Here is a 14,006-nt window from a genome sequence, read left to right as displayed (position 1 = left end):
TGGAAATATCCTCTCCACGTCCATTCTATCCAAACCTTTCACTATTTTGTATGTTTCAATTAGGTCCCCCTCATTCTCTGAAACTTCAGCGAGTGCAGGCCCAGTGCTGACAAACGATCATTATAGGTTAACCCACTCTTTCCTGGGATCATTCTTGTAAACCTCCTCTGGAGCATCTCCAGAGCCAGCACATCTTTCCTCAGAAATGGTGCCCAAAATTGTTCACAATATTACAAATGCGGCCTTACCAGCGCCTTATGGAGCCTCAACATTACATCCCTGCTTTTGTATACAAGCCCTCTTGAAATAAATGCTGGCACAGAGTTTGCTTTCCTTACTATCGATTCGACTTGCAGATTAACATTTTGGGAATCCAACACCAGCACTCCCAAGTCCTTTGCACCACCATTTTCTGGATTCTGACCCCCATCTAGAAAATAATCTATGCCTTTATTCCTACCACCAAAATGCCCGACTCCACACTTTGAGATATATATTAAATATTGATCTTCACCTTTCATTTCACAGGAACAGTCACACAACCTTCAGTCCAAGATCACATCCCAGTTTGCTGAACAGCACCAGATTCTCACTGAGAAAGAGCAGCGTGTACTGGCAGATATCCGGGAGGAAGAGAAGAAGATTCTAAATGTAATGGAGAAAAATCTTCGAGAAATTGAAGAGAATTTAAATTCCATTCAGGAGGAACTCTGTAGGTTGCAGCAGCAGATGGATCAAAAGGACAGTGTGGTGTTTCTGAAGGTGAGGGGTTACACTACAGTCTGGTGAAGTGAAAGTGCAGTCACAAAATGGTGGGTGACATTTCTGAAATAAATGCTGCATTTACCAGTAATTGAGAACTGGGTAAATGTTTCATCTGTTCCAGTTGTTGTTGTTCCCAAACTAATTGGCCTCCCACATAATCTATGGGATCTCAGGACTGCCTGGCCGGAATGTAGAGAGGTGTTTGTATTCTGTAGAGCTCAAAACTACGACGGCTGATTCTATATCTGATCCTAAGGAACATGAATGAACAGAGGGCAGTAAATCTCTGGGATTCTCCAACCCACAGACTCTGAGAGGTTTAACCTGTTAGACGTATTTATACCAGAGGAAGATACATTTTTGAAAATTTGTGGAACTGAAATCAAAGGAAATGGGACAAAGCGGAGGCGTTCAGTCCTGGGCTAGATCAGCCATGACCACATTGTGGGGGTTAACATTGAAATCTAGAACGTGGCGCACACATCAGATTGATCATCTATATCAATAGACAATAGGTGCAGGAGGAGGCCATTCGGCCCTTTGAGCCAGCACCACCATTCAATGTGATCATGGCTGATCATTCTCAATCAGTACCCCGTCCCTGCCTTCTCCCCATACCCCCTGTCTCCGCTATCCTTAAGAGCTCTATCTAGCTCTCTCTTGAATGCATTCAGAGAATTGGCCTCCACTGCCTTCTGAGGCAGAGAATTCCACAGATTCACAACTCTCTGACTGAAAAGGTTTTTCCTGATCTCGGTTCTAAATGGCCTACCCCTTATTCTTAAACTGTGGCCCCTTGTTCTGGACTCCCCCAACATTGGGAACATGTTTCCTGCCTCTAACGTGTCCAACCCCTTAATAATCTTATACATTTCGATAAGATCTCCTCTCATCCTTCTAACTTCCAGTGTATACAAGCCTAGTCGCTCCAGTCTTTCAACATATGATAGTCCCTCCATTCCGGGAATTAGCCTAGTAAACCTACGCTGCACGTCCTCAATAGCAAGAATATCCTTCCTTAAATTTGGAGACTATAACTGCACACAGTACTCCAGGTGCGGTCTCACTAGGGCCCTGTACAACTGCAGAAGGACCTCTTTGCTCCTATACTCAACTCCTCTTGTTATGAAGGCCAACATTCCATTGGCTTTCTTCACTACCTGCTGTACCTGCGTGCTTCCTTTCAGTGACTGATGCACTAGGACACCCAGATCTCTTTGTACGTCCCCTGTTCCTAACTTGACACCATCAGCAGTGGGTGGTCACCTTGGGGGAATTTGCTCTGTTTGTTTTACCCACCTTTGTTCACCAAGAAAGACATCCCATTCCACATCATAGACAGGCCATTCGGCCCATCCTATCCAGTCAAGATTTCTGCTCCACTCAACATCCCTCCCATCTACTCACCACACCCGGTAACAATACCTTGAATACCAGGAGTGCTCACGTATTTATCCCGCTTGCCCTTAAATTATCTCTGCTGTTGGCTTCAGTCCCTCCAATGCAAGTGAGGTCCATGTTCTCATGACTGCATTCCATTCAGTATTTATTGAAGACCACGTTACATTTCAGCATTGATTTTTGCTCTTCCATCGATTAGAGATATTTCATCCCCCCCCCCCCCACATTTAAATCCACCACTAAACTTAAATTCTATCTTATCATTCCTGACATCTTCTCCAGATAAAATCCCACGACCTGCCCAGTCTTTGCATTGAGCTCCACCCTCTCAGTTATGGCATCATTCGCATGAACACTCCTTGTGCTTTTCCCCATCGTTCTACATCTCTACGGCAATATCAGCTTTCTATCTGCATGGCTGTGGCGATAAGAGTTGGGAAATGGGAATTATCAGAGGGTTGTGGAAATGTGGAGAAATTCCCGCTGTCGGGATGAGGACGTAACATCTCAGTCAATTGAGATTTGTGTTTTATTTCTTTCAGGGGGAAGCTGGTCGCAAGCGAAGGTAGGACATGCTCTTGATGGAAACATAAGTTTTTGTGGATCAACTCAAAACATTTCTGATGCTCAGTTGATAACCGGCTGTTAAATATTCGCAGGGTTCGTGATGAAGCCAAACCACTGTCGGTGGTAGACGATGCCTTGCCAATTGAAAAGTTTCATTGCCCTGTTTCATTGAACACAGCATTTAAAGAAACATCTGATGACTTCAAGCAAGGTAAAGCTTATACCTTTTCCATTGTTCTTGTTCCTGACATCTTTAAGTAATAGGTGTACGAAGGAACTGCAGACGCATGTTTAAATCGAAGGCAGGCACAAAATTCTGAAGTAACTCAGCGAGAAAGGCAGCATCTCTGTGGAGAAGGAATAGGTGACTTTTCGGGTCGTGACCCTTCTTCAGTCTGAAGAAGGGTCTCGACCCAAAATGTCACCCATTACTTCTCTCCAGAGATGCTGCTTGTCCCTCTGAGTTACTCCAGCATTTTGTGTCCACCTTCAATTGTGTCTATCTTTAAGTAATACTTAGATGCAAAGATTAATGGTATTTGGGACTGAAGGGAAATTGAAGATTTGATCTCCCACCAAGCTCATCTGCTGGGAAGCATCGCAGAGTCAGAGAGTTTTGCAGCACAGCAACAGGCCCTTTGACTCAACTCGACCATGCCAACCAAGTTGTCGAAACAAGCTAGCCCCACTTGCCTGAGTCTGGCTCATATCCTTCCAAGTCTTTCTTATCCACGTATCTACCCAATTGTCTGTGAACTGTTGTAATTATACCTGCCTCGACCCCTTCCTCTGTCAGATCGTTCCACATCTACACTACACACTGACTGAAAAACCTGGTCCTCAGGTCCTTTTTATTGTTTCCACTCTCATCTTAAACTGATGCGCTCGAGGTTCAGACTCTCCGACCTTGGGTAAAGTATTGTGGCTAATCACCTTAGCTGTGCATCTTATACACATTGATAATGTTTCTCTGACAGGCTCCCAAGAAAAAATGTCCCAGTCTGAATAGTCTGTTCCAGGAATGAGTAGATTAACCTATGATGAACGTTTGTCGGCATTAGGCCTGTACTCACTGGAATTTAAAATGAGGGGGGACCTCTTTGAAAAATACAGAAGAGTGAAAGGCTTGGATAGAATGCATGTGGAGAGGATGTTTCCATTAGCGACAGAGTCTAGGACTAAAGGTCATAGCCTCAGAATTAAAGGATGTACTTTTAGGAAGGAGATAGATAGAGCTCTTAAGGATAGCGGAGTCAGGGGGTATGGGGAGAAGCCAGGAACGGGATACTGATTGAGAATGATCAGCCATGATCACATTGAATGGCGGTGCTGGCTCGAAGGGCCGAATGGTCTCCTCCTGCACCTATTGTCTATTGAGATAAGGGGAAATGTTTTTAATCAGAGGGTGGTGAATTTGTGGAATTCATTGCCACAGAAGGCTGTGGAGGCTGTCGTGGTTTTCTTTAGCTTCGAAATTAAGACAGGCGACACGGAGAATTCCTCGAGAAGTTAAAAGCCTTTATTTGCAAACAACGGCTGGAACAATCAGGAAGTCAACCGCATGACTGCCCTGACTGTTCACTTAGTACATCGGGCAGTCTATGTTTATAGGATTATTCCAAACCTTATCTTCTTTACATTACCTCATACCCACACTCCTGCTCTATAATAATTCATTTCTTTGCAGTCCTCCTGTCTGGTGTGCCACCATTAAATCCCATTTACTGCCTTACCCTTATCTTAATACTCTTATCTCTTCACACTCCCCCACCCATATTTTCTATTCTAGTCCATCCATCCTCCCAAGACATATGTCTTCTCTTCTCTTGCCACCATTATCTTTCATCCAAATGTGACAAGGCAAAGAGATAATGGTATACAGGCAATCCCTAAGTCAAAGGTTACCAAAGTAGGAATGCCTAAGGATTAAGTCTAAGGACCCAAATATGGAACAAGGGATCTAAGGACTGCTAACTGAGGAATAATGCCAGGCAAACTGAGGAATGCCTAAGAGTACACATGCTACACAGTTAACACTTGAATGTCTGAATTTTGTGCACTATACAAAATATATACTCCCATATATCCCCCTTTGAGACCTACATGGTCTCACAGAAAAAGAAAACTAACAGTCGCACATGTCATTGGCTTACGGCATAAACCTGATCATTGTTAGCCCCCACTTCAGGGTGTTGAGATATATAATGTGCAGCTCGTCGGTGTTCTTCCTCTATCATACTAAAGTCCTGGGTCACTAGGCCAAAACCCCACCCCCATTTGCCTGGGGTAGGAAAAAAGACCCAGCTACCCTTACAATCTATATCCCTGGTACTCCTCCAATGCAATTTGGTCGTCATTATAGTATTCTATCGGCGGGGTCTGCTTCCCTTGGAGGGTAGACGCGCTCTTATCCTGGAACAACGGGAACTGCTTCACAGTAGCTTGCAGGAGGAGAAATTTGATACATGGAAAAACACAACACAATATTATAGCAATTACAAGCAGGGCGATTTCAATAGACATCCCTTTTCTTAATGTCCCTTCGATTCCGCACCTGCTCCCCTGACCCTTGCAGGGCAACGTTAGGACCAGTCTGGTTCTGCCAAGTCCAAGTCTGCAAAGTCGAGGACTTCCAGGTTTGAGTTGGAAGAAGCAATGGTGGCCTCCCCCATGTCGCCTCCACCCATATTGTCGCGAGGAGGACAGGCGCCCACAACCTCATTTTCAACAACCTCAGAGTGACTAATGTCCCCCAAGCCTTCCTTTATGATCTGGTCAATGCTTGATCCTTCCCCTGTGTTTTCGTTCTCACGCTCGCTTACCTCTTCGCCTGTATTTTCGTTCTCTTGCCCGCGTACCTCGAGGTTATTCACAGGTTGTGGGACAGTCCTTGTACAATGATTGAGATGGTACCATGTAGACCGGCCCTCTACCTGGACGGCAGTCAGTGAGGCTTTAGTTACCGTGAACGGTCGTTCCCTTCTTGGCTCATTCCACCTTCGTCAAAAAGCTCGCACATAAACCTGATCTCCGGGTTTAATAGGTCCTTCTTCCTGGTCCACCTCTGGCTCCCTTTGCTTTTCCTGTGTATAAATAGACTTGTGTATCACAGTTAACTGTTGCATGTATCGTTTCACTTCCACCTCTAATTGTTCCAGGCTTGGTCCCTTGTAAGGACCTCTCCATCTGGGTATCAGTATGGGTCTGCCAGTGAGCATTTTGTGTGGTGTTAAATGAGTTATTCGATTAGTTTGCATGCGACAGCTCATTAATGCCAGTGGCAGGGCATCGATCCAATTTAACTTTGTGGTTGCACAAATCTTATTCAACTTAGCTTTCAACGTTCCATTAACCCTTTCTACCATGCCCTGAGACTGAGGGTGGTACACACACTCAAATCTTTGTTTCACTCTTAGGGTTTGCAGCACCAACTTAACTGTTTTTTGCATAAAAGCCGCTCCATTGTCGGAACTGATTTTGGTCGGTATGCCGAATGGTGGGATGACCTCGTCAGTCGGAAACTTGACTACAGTTCCTGCACCCACATCTTTAGACGGTATCGCCTCCGCCCATCTGCTAAATCTATCTATTACTACCAGCATGTATCTTTTCCCTCTTACCGTTTTCAGCATGTCCACATAGTCGATCACCAAGTGTCTAAATGGTCCTCCAGGCACAGGTATATGACCTATAGGTGTTATTAACATATCGGTAATACTATTTCTCTATTGCTCATTTTCAAACGGGGGTTGTGCATCGTGTTAACTGTGTTTTTCCCGAGAACCCTACAGTTTTAACAAATTTCCCTGACATGGGAAGGTGGGAGGCATACTGCGGCTGTACACAAGTATATGTGGCTCCAGTGTCTATCATCATAGGTGTTAACCGCCCTCCCAAAATTACCTGAACCATGGGTTCTTCTTCTGCCTCTCGCGTTATCATTGGGTAAAGTCCCTTCCCATCCAGGTTCTCTGGGCACCCCTAATATCTAGCATAGGGGTTCATGAGTCCAGTTGGGCCTCCAGTCGAGCCCGTTGGGGCCGAGCCTGGGTTAAAACACTGCTCATCCCCTGTGGGTTCCTGTTGGTATAGACCGGGCCACGGACAGTGTGGGCAGTCCCTCCTCAGGTGCCCTACCTGATTACATCCCCAACATGTTTTATCAACTATCAGTCTACTTACTGGCCTTCCTCGTCCCCTTCCTTGCGTCCCCCCTTGGGGGCCCCAGTCCTGTCGGGGCTGATTTCCTGATTTATTTTGTCCCTGATAGAGCATTTGAGGAAATGTTCCCCCAAAGACATTTATTATTGGCATGGGATTCTCTGGCCTCTGTCTGGCTCTGTCATAGGACCCACAATGCATCGGTGCATTGTTCATTTCTGCTGTTTCAGCCAGCTCTGTTGTTACTGCCAGCATTTTCTTTCCTTTTTCACGTTCTTTCTTTTTCAGTTCTTCTAGTTGTATTTGCATCACTTTTCTCTGCACCTCTTCATGCTGGTCCACCAGTCTTTGTCTATCCTTACGATATTTGTCAACTGCATGAACCAGGTGGTCCCTGAACTGGGAGTGGGGCATGGTTGTCAATCCCACCACTTCCTCCAGTCTGGATTTAACCGGAGGGGGCGTGGCATCCACCACAGCAGTCCGAAACAAAGTGGTCATTAACTCACCACTGTCTATTTGTTGTTCGGTTTCAAGTCTCCACATTTTCAGTTGATCCTCCAGATAAGCTGCTGGGTTCTCCGTGTCCCCCAGCGGGTCTCCCCTCAATGTCTTTAAGTCCACCTTGAGCGGGTAACAGTCTCTGAGGGCCTGCCATACCCTCGGTCTGAATAGGTCAAATGACTGGCCATCAATCATCGGGTTATTTGCGTTTTTTACCCCAGCCATTTCAAACAGCTCTGCTAATTTCGTGGTTCCCATTACCTTCACCAGTAGTGCCTTCAAATCTCCCATAGCCAATAACCGTCCCATAGTTTCCTCCTCAAAGGCCCTAATCCATTTTCCTGCCCCATCATATATGTTGGGCAAGGCGTTTCTCAGCCCTTCTAGGTCTCGGGTCACCCAAGGAATGTACTGGGTTTGTCCTGCCTTTTTCAGAAGTAATGGCATCATTCTCCCCCTCAGTTCCTGTATCCCGTTTGGCATCTCTTGTTGTGGTTCTACCTGTATGCTTTCCCACCTCATTCTTCTCTGGGCGTACCCCTGGCTTTCCTTTCTTTCTCTTTCCATATCTTTTTCCATCTCCCTCATCTCTATCTCTAAGCGCTTCATGGATGCCTCTATTTCCCTTCTACACTCCCTTGTTCTTTCCCCATCACTTTCTAATTGTGCTTCATTCTCACAGTTTTGCCTTCTCTCTGATGCCTGCTGATTACTCGCCTGTGTTTCTGTGTTGCTGTCTCCCTCATACTCCTCATTTGCTGCCTGACGGGTCTCATAAATCTTTCTGTCCCTGAGGTCCTGCAGCCTTCTGATGTCTGCTTCTCGTTCCTGTGCTTCTTGCTTCATCCTTTCCTTCTCTCGCTGTCCCCTTCTCTGTCTATATTCCTTTATGTCTTGCTCATCGTTCCAAACTGCGACTTATAGACAATAGACAATAGGTGCAGGAGGAGGCCATTCAGCCCTTTGAGCCAGCACCGCCATTCAATGCGATCATGGCTGATCACTCTCAATCAGTACCCCGTTCCTGCCTTCTCCCCATACCCCCTCACTCCGCTATCCTTAAGAGCTCTATCCAGCTCTCTCTTGAAAGCATCCAACGAACTGGCCTCCACTGCCTTCTGAGGCAGAGAATTCCACACCTTCACCACTCTCTGACTGAAAAAGTTCTTCCTCATCTCCGTTCTAAATGGCCTACCCCTTATTCTTAAACTGTGGCCCCTTGTTCTGGACTCCCCCAACATTGGGAACATGTTTCCTGCCTCTAATGTGTCCAATCCCCTAATTATCTTATATGTTTCAATAAGATCCTCCCTCATCCTTCTAAATTCCAGTGTATACAAGCCTAATTGCTCCAGCCTTTCAACATACGACAGTCCCACCATTCCGGGAATTAACCTAGTGAACCTACGCTGCACGCCCTCAATAGCAACTTCTCCCTATATCTCCCTTTCACCAAAGGGCACTGCGTTATTCCGTCCTGGCCGGAATAGGGAGGGGGATACCCAGGGTCCCTTAGGTTGGGGTACAGAGTTGATTTTTTCTCCTGAAGCTCCTGACTTTCATGCTGTTTTTCGGGTTTTTCACCCTTGTTTGGGGAAGTATTCTTTTCCTGGTATGCTTTCCTCAGCCTCTCTCCATCTATTTTAAACAATTTAAGCACGTCTAGTTCTTTTTCTTTTTTCGTTACTCGGATTTCTGATTTATCCTTAGGCCTATAGTTCTTAATTAACACTTCCATTTCATCACACGTGTTTGTATCAAACGTGCCTTCCTTGGGCCATTTCGGAGCCAATTTTTTCGTCCTTTTTTCCCATTTTTCAGAATGTTTTTTAATATCCTCTTTGGATACGGGGAATTTCTTACTTAGTAGTTCAACTGCAGTTATTGTATTCATTGTACTCGTCTTATTTTAGTGCACTTGGTCAGTCAGTTTAAATGCAGTCCTTGTTCTCACTCCGTTCCGTCTCTCTGGTCACTATACTACCTACTACGCTATTTCTATCTTCTACAGTTCTACTATATTCATTTAATATTTTGCAATTTTATTTTTTAATGTTATCCAATTATTCCAATTCTTGTTCTGCCCGTACAGACCCGTACTCACTTAGGGCGGTATCCACAGATCATCTGATACTGCCCGTACAGACCCCTAGCTAACCACAGTGGTATCCACAGGACGCCTTATCTTACTTGTGCAGATCCCTAGTTAACTAGAGCGGTATCCACAGGGCGTTTTATCCTGCCCGTCCAGACCCCTAGCCAACCAGTCCCCTATCCTCTTAGGGCGGTATCCACAAGGTCTTATTGACTTCACACAATCTTACTCGACTATTATCCACTTACCCCACTGCGCAGCCTTCTCGAGCAATCCTCCGGGTCTCATTTAAAAAAAAGTAATTTAACGATAGGTTCTGTTGGATCGGAGAGGCCCTTGGACCGCCTGGGCGCTCCTGTGCCACCAGTGGTCCCTGTTTTCAACAGGCTATTAGTCCAAATAAAGCGGAAAACCGCCTACCTTTTTTTTTTGCGGGTGGCCACCCTTTTTCCTGTTGTCCCGGGGAGCCCCTGACGGGCTTGGAAGCGCCTTTAGCTTGTCGTCCGTTATTGAACAGGCCTCTTTCCAATCCTGCCGACTACGCCAATTTTGTCGTAGTTACCGGTGTTCAAAATGAAGCAGATGACACGGAGAATTCTTCAAGAAGTTAAAAGCCTTTATTTGCAAACAACGGCTGGAACAATCAGGATGTCAACCATCTGACTGCCCACTTAGTACATCGGGCAGTCTATGTTTATAGGATTATTCCAAACCTTATCTTCTTTACATTACCTCATACCCACACTCCTTTCTTCAGTCATTCATTTCTTTGCAGTCACCCGTCTGTCCCGCCACCATTAAATCCCATTCAGTAATATATCCTTATCTCAATGCTCACATCCCTCCATACTTCGCCTCCCTTATTTCCCTGCTAGTCAATCCCTCACATCCATTCATCACCCCAAGGCCTATGTCTTTCTTTATCTGCCACCATTATCTTCTATTCTGGTTCATCCATCATTCCAACTCGTATGTTTCTCCTCCTCGCTCCACCATTAATTATCCGTCTGTGCACAGCAGTTACAGACACGTGTCAAGGGTAAAGAATGTCTAGAGCGCCTTAATTAGTTACAGAGAGGCGCCTAATGCCTAAGTAGTTACAAACCTTAAACAACAATGTTTAATGTATAAAATAATATCGTAACAATGTCTAATGTATAAAATAATATCGTATTATCTCCCATACTACATTTACATCCAAGTCTTAGAAATATAACATAAACAGCAGTGAACATCTGAAATGTTCTGCCCTAGGAGGTAGTGATAGGTCAGATTATTGGAATAGGCAAAGTGAACACAGATGGATATTTGAAGGATCGACAAATTGGCAGTTATGGAGAACAGGAAATGGTGCCATCTTAGATCAGTCAGGATCACATTGAATGGTGGAGTCGGCCTGAGGAGTGGAGCCTACTCCTCCTGCTATTTTCTTGTGATCTTTAGTTTTTTTCATACCTACAGCATGATAAACCTTACACAGAGTTGAATGCGGCAAAGATTGACAATCCTTGTCCCTGCGACAATGATTTTGCTGTGCGGTGTGAGATTGGGTAGTCTAGGCCTGTGTACTCGAGCGTTTGGGTGTATTCGAGGAGATCTCGGTGAAACAGAGTCCTTACAGGGCTCAGTGGGCTGGATGAAGGGAGGATGGTTCCCCTGTCAGATGGGTTTGGAGAGCGGGCACTCTCTCAGAATGTGGGTCGCACCGTGTAGGACAGAGATAAGGAGACATTACTGCACGCAGAGACTGAGGAACGACCCTGCACCGGTAGCTGTGGAGTCATTCAGTGCTCTTGGACCTGAGAGCCATGGTTGTACATTACAGAGGCTGGCCCTTTGGCCCATTGTGTCCAAGACCATCTTTTCCCAGTTATACTAATCGATTTGCCCACATTCCATCGGCATTCTTCTGCACCTCACCTATTTAAGTATCTCCTATATAGCGATTATATCTCACTCCACCACCTCCTCTGTCGCATGTTCCAGATATCACCCACTCTCAGTGTAAATCTATGTACTAAACCTCTCATTTGTTTGTTTGTTTGTTCCTGAACTACAGACAAAAAGGTACACGATAGTGCGACAATTTTAGGCCCACCTTACTTACCGCCGTCCCTTTGGTGCGAATGGAAAGAGTTTCATTGAAATTGGTGTTATATATTTTAAGTTATTCACATTTTAAAGTTTAAATTTATCTCCCAGGGAGGTAGGGGGAAGGGAGGGAGGAGGGGGGGTTGGGGGGAGGAGAAGGTGCTGCACCAATGCAGGAGAGGTTTGGGCCCAACTTGGTCTAGTAAAACCTAAATCTCAGATATACTTTAAAATTCCTTGCTCTCAATATAAACCTGCACTCTCATGATTTGATATCTCTGAATGCAAATAAGGTTTAGATAATTACCCTGCATCCTGCTGCAGACTTTGACTACATTCCTTACTATCCACAATTTTTGCTTCCTCCACAAACTTACTAATCACACCTCCTACATTCACATGCACCGATCTCTGCTGCACACCACCAGTCACAGACCTCCAAGCCGAAAAATCATCCATCTACCGCTACCTTCTACCTCCAACCACCAAGCCAATTGTGGATCCATTTCACCAGCTCGCCTTGGATCCCACCTGCCTTCGCTTTCTGGACCAGGCTTACATGCGGAACATTGTCAAGTCCCTCAGTGAAGTTCATATATTGCTTCACAATGAGATCAATGTGTTAGCCACCTCCCCCTCACCCTCCACTCAAAGAAACAGGGGCAGGCCCCTCGTGTCTGCCCCCATTCACTATGATCATGGCAATTCCATCCCACAATCTACCTCCTCTTTAACAACCTCAAATTACCGCTCACCTCAATCTCCTCTTGCTCCGAACTGCCTTCATATCTGAATAAGCCACTTCATTCCTCCATCCCCACCGCAATCTCGCAATCCTCCGCACTCGTCCTCCCCGTCCACCCTCCCCCACCTCACGAAATTCCCCTCTCCATCCCCGGATAAAAACTCCGGGAGAGATGTCTGTTGTCCACCCGCTGTGGTCGGGGATAAACCCCGGGCAAGGTTTCAGTTGTCCGCCCGCCTGTGCCTGAGGCCGAGCGGCCTCTCCCCCGGTCCCGGGGCCGCGCTGCCCGAGTCTCCCCCCGACCCCCGGGGACTCTCTGATTCTCTGCTTCTCCCCCCAGTCTCCGTCACCCTGGATGTGGAAACAGCGGGTCCGTGGCTCGAGGTGTCTGAGGATCGGAAGAGGGTGAGAGGGACCGGGACCCGGAGGAGTCTCCCTGACACCGGGAAGAGGTTTACAGACAGTCCGTGTGTGCTGGGATCGGAGGGATTCACATCGGGGAGACATTACTGGGAGGTGAAGGTGGCGGGGAGTCTGTGGTGGAGTCTGGGAGTCGCCGCAGAGTCTGTGGAGAGGAAGGGACAGGTCACACTGACCCCGGAGACTGGAGTCTGGAGCATCAGGCGGGTGGGTGACGGGTTTGATGCACTCACCTCCCCTCCATCCCGTCTCCCCGCCCGTCCCATCCCCGGGAGGGTGGGAGTTTATCTCAGTTACGAGTCCGGGACAGTTTCATTTTACGACGCGGACACCAAGTCCCATCTCCACACCTTCACTGGGAATAAATTCACGGAGAAACTTTATCCTTTCTTCAGGACTTGGGATGAAAACAAGTGGCTGAGAATCTGCTCCGGTTCCGCTCCGGGTGTGTAAAAGGGTCGGGTCCCGGGACCGGCGTCAGGAGCGGGGCTCAGGGGCTGTGGGGCAGAAACCCGGTGGACAACAGGTCGGCGCTGAACGGCTCCCATTTAATCCCCCAAATTCCTCGTTGTAAAACCCCAGTGAGCGCGGAAATAAAACCAGGGGGAATGTAAATGTGGGAAGAGAGAAATAAACAGCAAGTGGAATCAGAGCTGTCGATCCGTTCGTTTCAACGCGTTAACTATGTCCGTCAATGAAACAGAAATACTTTTGTGTAATTCTGTGTCTTGTTGCTTTTTTTTCGTCTGGCTGTATGGTAATTCGCATATCACTGTAACTTAATTGGTACATGTGACAATAAAAGACCTTTGAAACCTATATCTCTAAAACTTACTAAAGCTTACTTGGAGAATGTAATGCTTTTAAACTAACTCAAGTTCATACCTTCTCTTTTTTCTGATGATCGTGTAATCAGGATCTGTGATGCCATCTGCCAGCCTGATTCTCTCCTCACTTATACCTCAATCATCCCCTCCAACATCTTCAAACTTTAAACTCAAAGCTTGACACCGACTGATTGCTGAAGATAGGCACAAAAGGCTGGAGTAACCTAGCGGGACAGGCAGCATCTCTGGAGAGAAGGAATTGGTGACTTTTCGGATTAAGACTCTTCTTCAGACTATATCTTCGGTTTAAACCAGCATCTGTGTGGAGATCTGTCCTTTTTCTTTGTTTCAGCCACTATACTCCACATGGGCTTTGCAGCATTGTGTGCTAGGCACATGCTTGAGGCTCTCTCTTTCTCTCTCACACCTG

General features: G+C 46.3%; 1 protein-coding gene across 1 annotated transcript in view; it reads left to right on the top strand.

Moving 5' to 3' along the window:
- LOC144603188 (zinc-binding protein A33-like) overlaps positions 1–13,628 on the top strand; it is a 17,795-nt gene extending 4,167 nt beyond the window's left edge. Inside the window, exons 3-6 of the mRNA XM_078416357.1 lie at positions 529–762; positions 2,709–2,731; positions 2,826–2,944; positions 12,670–13,628. Coding sequence (XP_078272483.1) covers positions 529–762; positions 2,709–2,731; positions 2,826–2,944; positions 12,670–13,202 — 909 coding nt within the window. The 3' untranslated portion in view covers positions 13,203–13,628. The remainder of the gene's footprint in view (positions 1–528; positions 763–2,708; positions 2,732–2,825; positions 2,945–12,669) is intronic.
- Positions 13,629–14,006: the final 378 nt, after the last annotated feature.

Source organism: Rhinoraja longicauda, chromosome 19, assembly GCF_053455715.1.
Source record: "Rhinoraja longicauda isolate Sanriku21f chromosome 19, sRhiLon1.1, whole genome shotgun sequence".
NCBI classification, from domain to species: Eukaryota; Metazoa; Chordata; class Chondrichthyes; order Rajiformes; family Arhynchobatidae; genus Rhinoraja; species Rhinoraja longicauda.
This window is presented reverse-complemented; position numbering and strand designations above follow the sequence as displayed.